Here is a 15544-nt window from a genome sequence, read left to right as displayed (position 1 = left end):
CTGCCGACTGACATTCGGCGGCCTCGTGTGGCTCAAAAAGACCGAATTTTAGCCAATCCCATCGCGCCATGGCTTTCAATACCAACGTTACTATCGCTCCGAATTTCTCTTTCCCCACGGCGACTGAGAGGCTCATTCTTCCGTCTGTGGAACTTGTACCGCCGCATCCGACCTCCACGTCAAGCAAGGAACCCTCCCTTCCTTACACCCCCCCTTCTACAACTACCAGGTATCACGTCCGTCCCATAGAGCGGGTTCTCCTGCGCGAATCAGCCGTTCCATCCTCCTACGACTCATCTTGAGGGGAGTGGTGGGTGGGGGAAACCTCGTTCAACGAAGTCTCATCGACAATCCTAGGTTGAATCATCGTCATGGCATCGCAACGAGAAAGTTCCTTGGAACTACGTGTCGGCAAGAAGTTCCGGCTTGGCCGAAAAATCGGCAGCGGGTCGTTTGGGGACATTTACCTCGGCACGAACATGACGTCGGGCGAAGAAGTCGCGATCAAGTTGGAGTCGGTCAAGAGCAAGCACCCTCAGCTCCTCTATGAGTCTAAAATCTACAAGATCCTCAACGGCGGATGTACGCCCTTTCCACTTCCTATCACCCACCGCCCGCCGGCCCATTCTCATGATGCTTGAACACTTTTGTAGTGGGCATTCCCAACATTCGCTGGTTCGGGGTCGAAGGTGAGTACAACGTGATGGTGATCGACCTTCTTGGGCCGTCCCTCGAAAACTTGTTTGACTATTGCGGCCGCCGCTTCCAGCTCAAGACGGTGCTCATGATCGCGGACCAACTGATCAGTCGCTTGGAGTACTGCCACTCGAAGAACTTTATCCATCGCGATGTCAAGCCCGACAACTTTCTCATCGGGCTCGGCAAACGCGCGCAAATCTGCCACGTGATCGACTTTGGACTGGCCAAAAAGTACCGCGACCCCAAGACTCACCAGCACATTCCGTACCGGGAAAACAAAAACTTGACCGGCACCGCACGGTATGTGTCCATCAACACGCACATTGGGATCGAGCAGAGCCGCCGCGACGACTTGGAGTCGCTCGGCTACGTATTCATGTACTTTATCCGCGGGTCGCTTCCATGGCAAGGGCTTAAGGCCAACACGAAGAAGCAAAAGTACGAGCGCATTATGGAGAAGAAGATGAACACGCCCATTGAAGTGCTGTGCAAGGGGTACCCCGCCGAATTCCGCGCGTACTTTGAGTACACCCGCGCGCTTCGCTTTGACGACAAGCCCGACTACGCGTACCTCAAGCGGCTGTTCAAGGAGCTGTTTTTCCGCAAGGGGTTCCAGTTTGACGCCATGTTTGACTGGACTGTCCTCAACTTGGTATGTGCCTATTTTACACTCGTCAGCCATGATGATTCGATATGTCGTTGTGTAGCAAAATGGCCGAAGGGATGGAAGCGGAAGCACGAGCGGTACCCCCGCTGCGCAAGCCGCCCCGCCAGCGTTGGCCCCCGCCGCCGGTCAATTGGGCACCCCCGACCAAGTCCCTGGCGGGTACGATGGCCGAGGCGGCATCGGGCTCATGGGAGCGTCGTCGGGAGTGGACCCCCGTGTGCGCGTGGACCCACGCCTGCAAGACCCCCGCGCGGCGTCGTCGAACCGATTGTACACCCGCGAAGACTCGAAGGACTCGGATGTGAACTTTCAAGAGATGCAGCGGATGCAAGACTTGCGCATGCAGCCCACTACCGCCCCCGCCGGCTACGCCAACAACGGCGGCGTGCGGGACGACAGATTATACGTGGCGCCTCGGTTGGCACCCACGGGGGTGGACTTGGGGGAGTCCAAACTGGGCCAGCGCCAAAGATATTAGTTTGTTTAGCCCATACTTCACATGAGATAACAATGCACACGTTTACACAAGATATGTACCGTGTTGTCCATGGAGCATTCGGATTGGATAAAATCCAGGAGAAATTGCTCCACGCGACGTTTTGATTCGTGGAATTCTTTAGCACGATGACTCTACTCGTCAATATTGTCTTTGAGTTTGTATACGATCAAATATCATGATCTAAAGTTCGCCTCGTACATAAGAGGAAATGAGTGGTGGGTGGGGCTGAGCCCCGACATGAAGAGATGTGGACCCTGCGTCCGGATAAACCTACACTCTTTAGTCATTTTTGAATACAATAGTGGTACCGTCGAAGTTTCGGATAATTTGGAGATGTATCCGGGTGTTTTTGTCCCCATTTCGCCAGAATTGGCTTGGACGTGAAGATTAGACGCCCGGATAAGTCCCTAATTATCCGTACTGTAACATGGAACGGTAGAACTGAAGGTATGAGTTGTAGCGTTCCCGCGTTCGAGAACGGAACGGCCAGTGCCCTCTCCACCCACTTATCCGGAAAACTGGCAGGTCTTTTAACGCAAAAATGTGTATCTATGGGTTGTCACGAAAAGTCACTATTCTGTAATATTAGTTTAGAGAGGTATACATACTGTAAATGAGTAAGAAACAACTTGTTACAATTTACAATTGTTTGACCATACCAAAGAATGGTAAAATGACGCATTAAAATTAGATATACTTGCACTTGACATTGTATAAATTTACACAAGGTTTCGACGGAAGACTCCTTCGTGCCATCATTTCCAAACAATCCAAAGATGGCTCACATCATCACCGCTGTCGCCAGCCAAATCACAGACGTCGTGCCGATTCGCCGCGCGCTGTTGTCCGTGTCTGACAAGACTGGCTTGGTAGAATTGGCTGCCTTCTTGGCCGGTCAAGGCATTGAGCTGCTGTCCACGGGCGGCACCGCCAAAGCCATGCGTGACGCTGGGTTGAGCGTCATTGACGTGTCCGAGTACACCGAGTCCCCTGAAATGATGGACGGGCGCGTGAAGACGTTGCACCCCAAGATCCACGGCGGCCTGTTGGGTGTGCGCGGCAACAAACAACACGAAGCCGACATGGCGGCGCACGGCATCAAGAACATTGACTTGATGGTGCTCAACTTGTACGCGTTCGAAGCGACCGTCAAGTCTGGCGGCAACTTTGAAACGTGCATTGAGAACATCGACATTGGCGGCCCGTCCATGCTTCGCTCGTCGGCAAAGAACCACGCGAGCGTGGTCATCTGCACCAACCCGTCGCAGTACCCGACGTTGATTGAAGAAATGAAGGTGCATGCCGCGGGCACGACGCTGTCCTTCCGCAAGAAGTGCGCCGCCGCCGCGTTCACGCTGTCGTCGCAGTACGACACGCAAATCTCCAACTGGTTCAACGCGCAATTGGGCGGCCCACAAGCCAACCAAGTCACCCAAGTGTACACGCCAGCGCTGACCCTCAAGTACGGATGCAACCCCCACCAAAACCCGGCGTCCATTAGCACAATCAACGGCGCCAAGTTGCCCTTCAAGGTCCTCAACGGCACCCCCGGCTACATCAACCTCCTGGACGCTGCCAACGCGTACCAACTGGTGGCGGAAGTCCGCCAGGCACTCAATCTGCCCGCCGCCGCCTCGTTCAAGCACGTCAGTCCCGCGGGTGCCGCCGTGTACGTACCGCTCGACGACAAACTGAAAGCCGCGTACGAAGTGGGCAACATTGAGCTCACGCCGCTGTCCGTGGCGTACCTCCGTGCCCGCAACGCCGATCCGCTGAGTTCTTTTGGCGACTTTGTGGCCGTGAGCGACGTTGTGGATGAAGCCACCGCCAAGGTGCTCAAGCGTGAAGTGTCGGACGGAATCATCGCCCCGGGCTACGAGCCGGCGGCGCTCAAGATCTTGGCCGAGAAGAAGGGCGGCAAGTTCATCGTGTTGGAAGCCGACGCAACGTTTGTCCCGCCTGCGATGGAGTACCGCGAAGTGTATGGGATGACGTTTGCCCAGCGCCGCAACGACATTCTCTTCAACCACTCGCATGTTGCGGACGTCCAGACCCTGGTGTCGCCCCTCACGGACGCGGCCCAGCGCGACTTGATTCTCGCTGCCATCACGCTCAAATACACGCAGAGTAACTCGGTCGGGTACGCCAAGGACGGCCAGATGATCGGCGTCGGCGCCGGCCAGCAGAGCCGCGTCGACTGCGTCAAACTCGCCGGTCGCAAGGTGTCGGTGTGGCACCTCCGCCAGCACCCCAAGGTCGCCGCGCTGGCGTTCAAGCCCAGCGTCAAGCGCCAGGAGCGCGTAAATGCGCGCGTCCGGTACATCGAAGGGGACATGGCGCCCGTGGAGAAGGCGGCGTTCGACGCCCAGTTTGACGTGGTGCCGGAACCGCTGACGGACGCTGAGAAGACGGCGTTCGTGGCGGCGCTCACGGGCGTGTCCCTCGCGTCCGACGCGTTCTTTCCGTTCCGCGACGGCATTGACCACGCCGCCAAGCTCGGCGTGTCGTTCATCACGCAGCCCGGCGGAAGCAACCGCGACGACGAAATCAAGAGCGCGTGCCAAGAGTATGGCATCACCATGACGTTTTCCGGCGTGCGGCTGTTCCACCATTAACAAATACATTCTACTATCCTTGTTTTGCTTTGAAACCTTGTCGCATACTAGTTAGGATCCAACAACGGGAACTTGACGTTGAGGACTCTTTACCGGGATATATATGGGTGGAAATATACATTTACATGGGATGCTGGCAGGTTCACACAGTATCGGTGAGCAAGGAGATTGGGTTGCATGAGACGAGGAGCAGCGTCCACGTCACAGTATGACGCTGGACCAGCGTCAACTGCAGTGCAATGTGTCGCAGGTACAGTACAGTACTAACGTTACTGTATTGCTAGAAAGTCCCCGTTTTGGCAAGTCGATATGGTTTCACTTTTGTAACCGAAATTTGGGATTTCCTTGCGGCGAGGCACGACGACGTGATGGACGCGTCGGGGGAAGACACTGAGGAGCAACGCGGGGCGGCGTCCCTGCTTCAAGTGGTGCAGAAGGAACTCCAGGCGCACACGTCGGCGATCCGCGTCGTCTTGACCAAGCTGGCAGAGCGCCTTGTGGCACTGGAGCGTCGCGTGGACGGGAAGAGTGCGGCGGTGCAGTCGATGGAGACGCTGCTGCATTCGATGACAGGTCAACTGCACGACTTGCACGGCAACATGGGGGAGTGGCAGGAACCCGTGCAGATGATGCGGAGCAACATGCAAGCGCTCGTAAATACATGCGACAAGTTGGATCAGACTAGCACAGCTCATAGCACGTTGCTGGAACGGCAGGCCCATGCTTTGCACTCGCTAAACACCAAGTTGGATGACACGACCAAGTCCAGCGCCACCAGCACCAAGCAAGAGATCGAAGTGCTCGTGCAGAAGACAGACTCGCTGCACGGCCATGTGCTGCAGCAACTTGAACACACTAAGACCGACCTCGCCACCAAACTCGACGGTAATAAAGATGGATCTCCCTCCCTTGGTTCAACCCTCCGTAGACGTCACCAAAAAGGTCAACGTGCTGGACCAAGACATGCAGGAGATGAAGGAGGTTAAGCCACTGCCGCCGCCGTCCGTGCCGCCCCCCGTCGTCGTGCCCGTCCTCCCCGAAGGAACGACCAAAATTCCCGTCGAAGTCCACGCCCGGCGACTCGCGGCGGGGAAGCCCAAGGGCGGCCGACTTACAGACTTGAAGCAGTTCCGCATCCCAGACGACATGCAGGAGCGACTAGAGCACAACATCGCGGCGCTGTATGCGACCTCGGTGGACGACCTCGTCCGACCCCACACCCCGGACGCGCTCCTGAAACCCGCCGCCGACGTGCTGCCGTGGTCCGGCACATCCTGCCGCCACCACCTGCCGGACGTCGAGCCCCCCACGTCGGCCAACCAGATGGCGTTCGTGCGGCATCACACACAGGACGACAGCGTGAGTGCGACCGCGGACATGCGCAACCACATGCAGTCCAAATTTCGCGCGATTTACGCCATGGTGAATGCCGCCAGGGTCGACGTACGACAAAGCACTGCGCTCACGACAGACGACTCAGGGGGATGCTGTAGGCGCGAGGCAAGCAAGACGCGCTGCATGTGATAATGAACAGGCACGTCGACGGCCTCCACGCCAAGATCAAACTCTTGCGAGAACAAGTCCACCAACTCATGCCGCTGGCCCCGCCCCATCAACCGGCGGCCTCCCTGCTCGTCGTGGCCGACCATGGTACTACGATGGCCTAGTCCTTTTCCTGTCGACTAATCAGTGTTCGTAGAGGGCTCCAGTGTGCCAGCGTTGCGCCTGGCGTTGCTCGAGTTGTCGCGCAACTTGCACGTCGTGCGCCAATCCAAGAAACACATGAGTGTCGACATGCGGCGCAACGTGGACAAGATCCTCGACGTGCTCAACGACGCGTACCACGTATTATCGAGTGACGAGACTCTGGCGCCTGCTGTACGACCTTGCATCTTTCGCATGGGCATACATCTCTCCACACAAGATAACGTCTTGTAGGTCGTGATAAAGCACACAGAGCGAGTGGCGCGGGTGCTCGCGTTCGGCATCCAGTCGACCGTGGAGCTGCTCTCGACCACGGACGCCGTGTCGTCCAAAGAGATGCGGAATACCCTCGTGGCGTTCTCGGACGCCGTCACATCCCGCTTGCAAGCGAGCGACGCGGACGAAGTCGCGCGGCGACGGGCGGCGGCTGTCGAGCAGCAGTTGGAGCAGCTCAAGACCGACACCCACGGCGCGCTCTTGTCCATGTCCGCCCGCCTCGACGTCCGTCCTCTATCTCGACGACGAAGGTGTTTACGGGAGGTTGTGCGTAGGAGCTCAAGCAGCGGGGGACCATGGCTTCTCTGGGCGAACGAGGGGCCACGACGGTGCAGTCTCGCCACGACATCAACGAGCGCGGGAAGCTGCTCGCAGCGTTCGAGCACGATCTGCACCAGATGAAACTGCACCTGCAAACGACGGATGCGATGCTCCAGAAGCTGTCGAGTGACTTGGAACACACCACGCGCCTCGTGTCTCGGTACCCCACTCTTCCTTCGTCAGCAAAGTCTGTAGCAACGAGTCTAAACGATGGGGGTGTGGCTGGTTGTGTAGGTATGTGCCCAACGTCCACGCGTCCGACGGGGATAGTCCGTCCAAGGCCAAGAAATATGCAGCCAAATCCTCCCGTGCGACTTTGCAAGCCCTCAACCCCTGCAGCATTTCTGCGACGACGTTCCCCAAGCAAACGTCTCTTTCGACGTTGTGCGTCCAGAACGCATTGCGACAGCCTATCCGCAAGGCCCCTTTCACGCCGCCCTCGACCAAGCACCACCCCGAATCATCCTAATCTGCCCCCTCCTACGATTCGAACGAATTATTAATTGGTCCAATTGGTCGTACTTGTTCATTCAGGAGTACTACATACTAGGAGTGTTGGTGCACCTACTACGATTCAAACTATTAGTACAAGTAACGTTACTGCAAGTACACCATTTTGCAGTTAACATGTAAGTTGGACGAATGCCCGATATATTTGGCCGTGCACCCGATATATTTGGTGGTGTGCCCGATATAATTATGTAGCCATGTCAACTCTGATTGGCCACTAATGTACAGGCCAATCAGAGTTGAGGAAGTTCTGTTTTTCATATCAGTCGCAATCATTAGAGGTACTATTTTAATACTAAATTTAGTAGTACCTCTGTCACTACACAGTTCTGGTCCCGGAATATTTCTGTCCATGTTTCAAGATATTCCGAGCTTTTAATTGGTTGTTACCAAATTTTCCGGATAACACTATCGTTCACTTTCGGAAGAACTCAGACATGGATGAAAGTGGATGCCACCTACGCCTGAGAAAGTCCGTTCATGTCTGGCACTCATTTTCATAAAAAACGAAAAAGTATTACTTCGAAGTAATATTGTGAGCGACATTTTTTGGATTGCGAAAATATTTTGTCCGGATACGACTCATTCTCGGACATGAATTAACTGTAAATCTTCGTGAGCTATAAAGTTCGTATTAACTGTTTATTAGGCAGCAAAAGTTATTCCCAAAGGCCATTTCACAGCTGTCGACTAGTGTAAATTCAAGATTTTATACTAACGTAAAAAAATAATTTAAGATAACTTAACCAATTTAGGATAACTTTGTATTGCCCAATCACACCTCGTTATTTGTTCGAGTCAAAACCTCTATCATATAATGCTGGCCATTCCGTCATGTGATTGAAATGCAAAAACGGCGTAGAAGCCATTGGTAATAGTCATTCAAGATTGGGTTTGAAGTTCCCTAGTCGACACGGGCCACATTGAGTTGGATCTGAGGTTTTGTCGAGTGTTAAACTCGGTGGACATCCATGCACAACAGAAATTTAACTCTATAAAACAGTACCCTTGTATAAATTATATGTAACCGCTTACCCTAAACATAGAATTTCAATGCACAGACACATACATACTTTAAGATAAAAAAGTTATCCCAAATTGGTTATCAAAATGTGAGTAAAAATGCTTAGAAAGTAAAAAAATTACCTGTTAAGTTCATCGCCTAAACTGATAGTTCGATTTTGAAGTCAAAGAGGCGCGTCTTGTGTATTGGAATCACAATTCAAAACTCCGACGCCTCCAAAAAAGTTATCTTAAATTGGTTTTTTACGTTACTGTAGTACGAACAAAGCACTCAACCACGAGTAAACCCGAACAAACACTTAGCAGCGGTTATCGGCTACCGCGTCCTTGGGCAACAAGTTGTGAGACTTCAAGAGGGCGACGATGCTGGTCATCTTGTTGCCGGTGTTACGACCATTGATTCCGCACCCCCGCAGTTGTGCAACCCCACGACCTCGTTATCATGGACGCCCACGATGGGGGAGCCAGAGCTTCCATGCTCCGTGTCGACGTTGTACCCCAAAGTGTCTTGCTCATAGCATTTGGATTCCGCGGACGTGTTGGTGATGCGGACAGCCTGGCCGTCGTCGTTCAAGTACGAAATACGTTTCGGATTGCCTTGGGGGTGGCCGAGGATGTAGATTTGTTCGTCCAACGAGGCGTTCACGGCGCGGGATTGCAAGTACCCGTACTGGGTCAAGTTCACACCAGGGTTCAAATTCAACTTGAGCAGTGTCATATCCAACGATTTGTCGGTAAACACAAGCGTGGTGCTGTTGGCGACAATCGCTCCAATACAGGCACCTTTGACATTATTGTCGGGGTCGGCACAAGTCGAGCACTCGGAGCCAAATTCGACTCGGGTCTGATTGGCTTTGATCTCGTTCGGGACACAGTGGTTGTTGGTGATTAGGTGACCTTCCGACCCCCACAGCCACGCCGTGCAGTAGCTACCGGTAGTCCCCGTGCGAATACGAGCCACAGCTTGGGAAAGTGGGCGTCGCTCAAACAGCGGCCTGGTTGAGATTGATCAGCATCGCAAAGCGACTCGGTGCCTTTAAAGAAGTCCAAGATGTCGTCAGCGGACGCCACGGCCACAAGGGCGAGGACTGTAGCAGCTTTGAAGATTGAGAACATGTAGGCCACCGGGGAAATTCAAAAGTGGAAAACACGAGCTTGGGACGGTCGTCGCCAAACCATTGAACTACCTCGAAAGGCCGGCCACTTACTGTACGTACATTTGAGTCAAATGTTGGCGTGAATCATGTTCGTCCACCTCATATCCTAGTATACCATAGTCTACATGGTTCTGTACCCGTGAGTATATTTCAAACATGTTGGAATTACTAGTACGACTTACAGTGTGCTGGATCCAGGTTGATAGTGATGATTGTACTTTTGGGTGTTTGTTGGATACCGGTAACACAATGATCCTCTGCTATACCAAAAATACTACTACCTCTATGGAAGGATGATTGCACTACCTCTGTCGAAGGATGATTGCGACTGAGGTGAAAAACTACTCACCTCCGATTAGCCTGCAAATTAGTGGAGGTGAAAGAGCATAATCTGAGCATTATCGTCGAATTAGTGAAGAATATGCGTCAAAATCCTCCGTGACGGACATGTCAAAATTCAATACAAAACCCAAGTTAATAATTTCCGACGACCATATGTTGGCAATTGACATGGCAATACTGTGTAAAGGCAGCAGTTGGCGCCGCGTCGCGGAGTAAACTGGTCCAAAGCTCGGTGTAGTGTAGTGCGTTGTTGGCGTCGGTAATGACCACAGAACTCATGTCGTTATACCAGTAATGTGTTCCGCAGTGAAAGACCCAGTAGCAAGCTTACAATACATCACCGTTAACGTCGAATTGCTAGCCCGTCGCCAACCGGTCAGCATCCACCGATTTTGCTGTGCGCCTGGTTCAGAACGATGGACACGAGCCTTTTATTGCCCTGAACTCGCCCACAGCAATCTCGCTGGGCGATGGCTGGGCTGCTATCATGTTGGGCCATTTCTGTACTGATGTTGGTTTTGCAAGGGTGATGACACAACCGACGATGACAATAGTGAACGCACGAGTGAAGCAGGATACATTCAAGATCACTCGATCGTCATGAACGCTCGAGTGATCTTGAATTCTACTACAGTCCACTTCAGCCATTAAGCAGGAACGAATGTTCCTGCTTAATGGCTGAAGTGGACTGTAGTACAAATGCGGCTACCTGTATAATTCCCTCATTAGAACAGTCCACTGTTGTTTTGACCCGAAATACTGTAACCTAGTTTTAATATTAATACATTATCTTCAATAAAAGCATTATTTAAATTTAAAAGAAATTATTATTTTGAAAATTTAAATTCAATATTTTTAATTGATTCACGCCATGTGCGTCATGTTCGTTGAACATTCGATATATTTCGTCCAGACCCTACTTCGTTGCATTATATTTCGACTAGTGTCCGGTATATGCACTCGCCACACATCAATCCACAGTGGATGGAGTTCCCACAGCATGAGCCACTTCGACTTATGGTGTGGGTGGTAGAGCAGGAAGTCGAATGGGTTGGATGCACGGTGGAGCCGACCCATGCACCTCTCAAACTGCCGTAACACCCCCCAGGCGGTATATTTCACACGTTGTTCAATATATTTCAAATGATGTTCCATCTATTTCGATTTTCGAAGCAAATCAAGTAAATCGCAGGTGGTAGAATACTTGTCTAAATCATACTCTGGAGTAGATATGAAGGATTGTGCTTTCGAGCTAAAATTGATATTTTCGGTAGATTCGACGAACGACGTCAAATCCACCTGAAATCGTCGAGCGTCATTTTTCTTGAACTAAATATACTCACTGTGACTCCTGTCCGATACAACGTTGAACTCTTTGTGAAAAGGAGAAGCTTCGCGGATACACCTGTAATTTGATTGATCGAAAGATTTTTTTCAAAAATTTCATTGGCTACTTCGTTCCGTCGATTACTGCGTCGATTTATCGAAATGGATGGAACATCATTTGAAATATAATGAACAAGGTGTGAAATATACCGGCTGTGGGGTGACATACCGGAGATCAGTCGAAATATAATGAAACGAAGTTGGGTCTGGACGAAATATATTGAATGCTTGGGGAACAAAACGCACATGGCGTGAATCAGTTGTGCGAGGGACGAAATATACCAGAAATAACCTGAACTTCACAGTAAACGAAAAATGGTGTAGTACTATTAAGTAATATACATCGACTTGGGTACAACCTCCTAAGGTATTACACCAAATCGTTCTAAATTGACACCATACAGTAATTTGGAATAATTCCCTCATTAACAGTAAAACAGTTCCACTGTTGTTTTGACCCGAAATACTGTTTCACTGTCAATGAGGGAATTATTACATCCGGATACACCATTTCTCCAGTAGCCCTGTAACCTGGGACTCCGTCCTATTCCCGGTGAGTACATACGATGCTAAATCTCCGGCGTTAACTGCATCGCTAGTGGTTAGCTATCGCTAACCACTGAGATGCACATAACCCCTAGTAAGAGGTGAGGTGGTCTGAGCATACAAAGTTCCATATAAACCTCATTGAAACAGTATTTCGGGTCAAAACAACAGTGGGACTGTTTTAATGAGGGAATCGTACTACTTCCTCTGTTCTGTAAAGGTGGAGACCTTTTGGTCAAAAGTACCATTCTATGGCCAAATTCAACAGAATTGTCTGAAAATTGGCTCAAATGTAGCCAATGAAAGGACGAGTAAGCAGCTATTTTTAGATTTATTTTATTGCTTTAAACCGCTTCACAACAGTTCGTCAAAGTCAAATGTTGATGACAGCAAATCTACAAACACCCGTGGATGAGGCATTTCTCCTCCAATCGAGTCGAATGCGAGCGCAAACGATTCGTCTCGTTACCAAGATGTCGCTAGCACACATCAGCGTTGCATTTGCATTGCTGGAGAAGGAGTTACATAAAAAACAAGACCACGACCAAGTGAGGTGGCCTGTGTCCTGGCCATTTGAATCCCGAGCGTGAACGTTTTCCCATTTTCGCGCGCAGAACGCACCCTGCTACCCGTTCTATGTGCACGTGATGTACACGGCGCACTCCACAACAACTAACTCCTGCAACAGGTTATGATGCTCGTCTGATCGAGCAGATGGAGTGCCTGATCGGCCGGAACATTATGGTGGGACATGCACAAACGGAGTATTGATGATGCAAACGTTGCCGCCGTCGAGGAAGCGCTAGTTGACGGCCATTGATTCCAGCAGGCGCTTCCTCCAGGGCCGTATCGTTTGCATCATCAGTACTCGTTGGGTGAATGCCCGGACCTCGATTGCTGATGGTGAGCATGGTGCGGCCCTGGAGGAAGTGCTGGCTGCCGGCCAGGAACTCCAGCAGGTGCTTCATCCAGGACCGCACCAAGCGCACCATCGGCACTCATGGTGCATGTCCTTCCTTGAAAGGTGTCGATTGCTTCAATGTCGACTCGTGCTGGCACTTGGCAATGCAGCAGGTCATGACCGATCTCGTCGTAAACACTTTTTTTGAATAAAAATACACATTTCTGTGGAATCGGATATACAAATAGTAAGATAAAAATTTGCCCAAACACAATGGTCTCCACCTTTACGAAACAGAGGAAGTAGTATTTTGGGTACAACTCGATATGGGTGTACTGATCCATAAGGTATACGGTGCGGTTGAAAAAATGATTGAAGCAGTGTAGATATTTATTACTACTCTGTCCCATATTACCTCCTCGTTTCAACTTTGACATGTCAGGAAAATTGTCTCCTTTACTCAAATGCTACGATTTTTGAACCAATGGGAAGCTGTGAATTCGGTGGGTCGCCCAATGGCATTTATATTACATCCTTTTTGTATAGTGTGCCCCCCAGAATCATCAAAATAAAATTGCCACTCACCTCAGATTTTCAACCACTCACCGGACTTTAACAATGTATGGTCGAACACGTCCGCACCAGCCAAAATACTCATATAGGGAGGTAATGTAAACTCCAGAATATAATTATCCAATGTGGGTACACGACGTGCATTTTCCCAATGGCACGCGCAAGCCATGAAGACATTCCTACTGCAACCAAGATGGCCATGCAAGTTGAGTTGAGGACAACCGCCCAGTACAACACGCTTCCACATGGCACGTTGACGCGCCTTGCGACCAAGTACGGCTGTCATGGCACAACGCTCGCTGCTCTTTGGAATAACCACCCCATCGACAACCAGAACACTGGACCGCTCCCTCTATCCATAACAAGCAAAAAGGTCGTTGTGGTCGCCCAAGGGTCCGCAACGAGGACGTGTTGGACGCTGTTGCCGGTGTGGACATCCAATTGCGCCGGACGATCCGAAGCACTGCGCACCACGCGTTGATATCAAAATCCACACTGAACCGCCGCCTACAAGAGGTCGTACTTGACCTCAAGCCGGCCCTCACCCCGGAACACATGAGCTCTCGGGTGGCGTTTTGTCTCTCAAACGTAATTCAGAACGACGCCAGTCCGTCTGTTTTTCGCGAATTTGATGATTTCATACACGTCGACGAGAAATGGTTTTGAATGGGCAAGGGCCCGCGTGGATTTTACCTGACGCCAAGTGAAGACGTTCCCGAGCGACGAACACAAAACAAGCGATTCATCGGGCAAGTCATGGTTCTTGCGGCTGTGGCGCGGCCTCGATTTGACCGACAGAGCAACCAGCACTTTGACGGCAAGTTGGGCATTTGGCCTTTTGTAACTCAAGTTGCTGCTGCACGTTCGTCAAAAAATCGACCCGCAGGCACCCTCGAAACAAAGTGTGTGAATGTCGATCGTGCTGCGTATCGGGATATGCTTATGAAAAAGCTGATTCCGGCAATTGTGGCGAAGTGGCCTCGCGACACCAAACGCATCAGGCTTCAACAAGACAACGCTTCGGCACATGTGGCGCCTGGTGTACTGTGGCAGCAGGGATTGTTGACCTTAGTTGTCGAGTGTCAGCCACATATTGCAATTCAGTCATTGCAACAGCGGCTGCTTGCACGGACACCGGATGAGCTCATATACAATGTGAATGCTGCATTTGGTGAGCTCAATGTTGAAACTTTAGATAACGTATTCTACTCGTGGATGTTGTGTATAGAGCTTTGTGCTGGTGGGAACGATTATTCGATTCCTCATATCGGGAAGTCCCGCTTGGGCCAATTACCTCGTCAACTTGAATTTTCGCATGTTGTCGCTGCACGAAGTACAGTTGTCTGATTTAGGACAAATTTAAATACTTTCTCGCAATAAAAATGATTTTGTGGCTGAACGCGTACCGAAACGTGGAGGTAATTTGGGACAGAGTAGTACTTGAGAGTATTATTTAGTACACGGTGAAATTCAAGGACGAGTTGCATTTTGGGAAGTGCATCGAAGGCCATCGTGCATCGACAGCGCGTCTACACCCCATTGGTATCTTATCACGTTATCCATATACTTGCACTCCCAAACATTGGTCAACCATTCAATGACCCGCCAAAGCCGCACGTGGAGTGTCGATTTCCTCTGTGTGCTGCAGGGGTTGCATTCTGGTCGGGACCTTGGTCCGCGTTCGACAAGGAGGCGACTTGGAAGCCCAAGCCGTTGTTGAGCACAGCCACATACGAGGTACATTGTCACATGTATATATATTATACTTAGCATGTTCAAATAAAGGATCGACGGAGTACCTTGCTTTTGTCGAGACACCACCACACGGACAGCGCATCTTCGCCTTGCGCCTCCATGGGACCTTGGTCCGTGTCCGACGATGCGTCAACCAGCCAGTCTCCGACATCCTCCTCCATTGTGTCTTGGTATGTGGGAAATTGATTGGCATGCAAATTTCTAGACTACAATAAACCTTCAAAGCAAACACTACGAAGTGTGAATACATTCTAGCAGATGCAGTCCTGATGGAATTTCTTGGTGAGTAAAATCCGATTTGTGATAATTGGGTGGCGCTTCCAAAGTATTATTTGATGCAGAGAATCCCACTTGCAACCTACACTACCGGGCAACCTTTTAATTTACGCACTACGGTATTCAACGTTCTCAAAACTGAACTTATTTATACTCCTGGAGGTTCAAGCCACAACTCAATTGAACCAACATGAGTATTTTTCAGTTTAGACCCTTCAGCGAATCTAAAAACAAGACTAGAGTCCAGAACCATACGCGAGAATGAGTTCAGTTGACCAGTCAGGTGGTAATCGC

The 15544-nt window shown here is 50.9% G+C and overlaps 8 protein-coding genes across 9 annotated transcripts; 5 read left to right on the top strand and 3 right to left on the bottom strand.

Annotated features, from left to right (window-relative positions):
• The first annotated feature begins 101 nt into the window (after positions 1-101).
• Positions 102-1898, top strand: H257_17373 (CK1/CK1/CK1-D protein kinase). The gene is made up of 4 exons (XM_009846153.1): positions 102-229; positions 358-582; positions 654-1351; positions 1407-1898. The coding sequence occupies exons 2-4, from the start codon at positions 372-374 to the stop codon at positions 1842-1844; spliced, it is 1347 nt and encodes a 448-aa protein (XP_009844455.1). The 5' UTR covers positions 102-229; positions 358-371; the 3' UTR covers positions 1845-1898.
• Positions 1899-2634: 736 nt separating this feature from the next.
• H257_17372 (phosphoribosylaminoimidazolecarboxamide formyltransferase/IMP cyclohydrolase) lies at positions 2635-4508 on the top strand. Its single transcript, XM_009846152.1, has one exon. The coding sequence runs from the start codon at positions 2642-2644 to the stop codon at positions 4478-4480; it is 1839 nt and encodes a 612-aa protein (XP_009844454.1). The 5' UTR covers positions 2635-2641; the 3' UTR covers positions 4481-4508.
• Positions 4509-4808: 300 nt separating this feature from the next.
• H257_17371 lies at positions 4809-7310 on the top strand. Of its 2 annotated transcripts, none has more exons than XM_009846150.1 (7): positions 4809-5365; positions 5409-5923; positions 5974-6130; positions 6180-6358; positions 6419-6669; positions 6736-6941; positions 7016-7310. In XM_009846150.1, the coding sequence occupies exons 1-6, from the start codon at positions 4849-4851 to the stop codon at positions 6860-6862; spliced, it is 1746 nt and encodes a 581-aa protein (XP_009844452.1). In that variant the 5' UTR covers positions 4809-4848; the 3' UTR covers positions 6863-6941; positions 7016-7310. The 2 variants fall into 2 exon arrangements, with proteins under 2 accessions (XP_009844452.1, XP_009844453.1); XM_009846151.1 differs by having other exon boundaries at positions 6419-6685.
• Positions 7311-8543: 1233 nt separating this feature from the next.
• On the bottom strand, positions 8544-9430 carry H257_17370 (hypothetical protein; the record flags this gene model as incomplete). The annotated part of the gene is made up of 2 exons (XM_009846149.1): positions 8544-9243; positions 9276-9430. The coding sequence occupies 2 exons, from the start codon at positions 9428-9430 to the stop codon at positions 8685-8687; spliced, it is 714 nt and encodes a 237-aa protein (XP_009844451.1). The 3' UTR covers positions 8544-8684.
• Positions 9431-12379: 2949 nt separating this feature from the next.
• Positions 12380-12737, bottom strand: H257_17369 (hypothetical protein; the record flags this gene model as incomplete). The annotated part of the gene is made up of 2 exons (XM_009846148.1): positions 12380-12468; positions 12527-12737. 2 exons carry the CDS (start codon positions 12735-12737, stop codon positions 12380-12382), a joined length of 300 nt encoding a protein of 99 aa, XP_009844450.1.
• A 633-nt stretch (positions 12738-13370) lies between these two features.
• On the top strand, positions 13371-13885 carry H257_17368 (hypothetical protein; the record flags this gene model as incomplete). The annotated part of the gene is made up of 2 exons (XM_009846147.1): positions 13371-13492; positions 13612-13885. 2 exons carry the CDS (start codon positions 13371-13373, stop codon positions 13883-13885), a joined length of 396 nt encoding a protein of 131 aa, XP_009844449.1.
• H257_17367 (hypothetical protein) lies at positions 13886-14582 on the top strand (the record flags this gene model as incomplete). Its single annotated transcript, XM_009846146.1, has 2 exons — positions 13886-14260; positions 14448-14582. The coding sequence occupies 2 exons, from the start codon at positions 13886-13888 to the stop codon at positions 14580-14582; spliced, it is 510 nt and encodes a 169-aa protein (XP_009844448.1).
• Positions 14583-14813: 231 nt separating this feature from the next.
• On the bottom strand, positions 14814-15135 carry H257_17366 (hypothetical protein; the record flags this gene model as incomplete). The annotated part of the gene is made up of 2 exons (XM_009846145.1): positions 14814-14915; positions 15019-15135. The coding sequence occupies 2 exons, from the start codon at positions 15133-15135 to the stop codon at positions 14814-14816; spliced, it is 219 nt and encodes a 72-aa protein (XP_009844447.1).
• Between the last annotated feature and the right edge of the window lie 409 nt (positions 15136-15544).

The sequence above is a fragment of the Aphanomyces astaci genome (assembly GCF_000520075.1).
Source record: "Aphanomyces astaci strain APO3 unplaced genomic scaffold supercont1.105, whole genome shotgun sequence".
NCBI classification, from domain to species: domain Eukaryota; phylum Oomycota; class Saprolegniomycetes; order Saprolegniales; family Verrucalvaceae; genus Aphanomyces; species Aphanomyces astaci.
The sequence above is the reverse complement of the archived record's forward strand: the minus strand, read 5'-3'. Positions and strand labels throughout refer to the sequence as shown.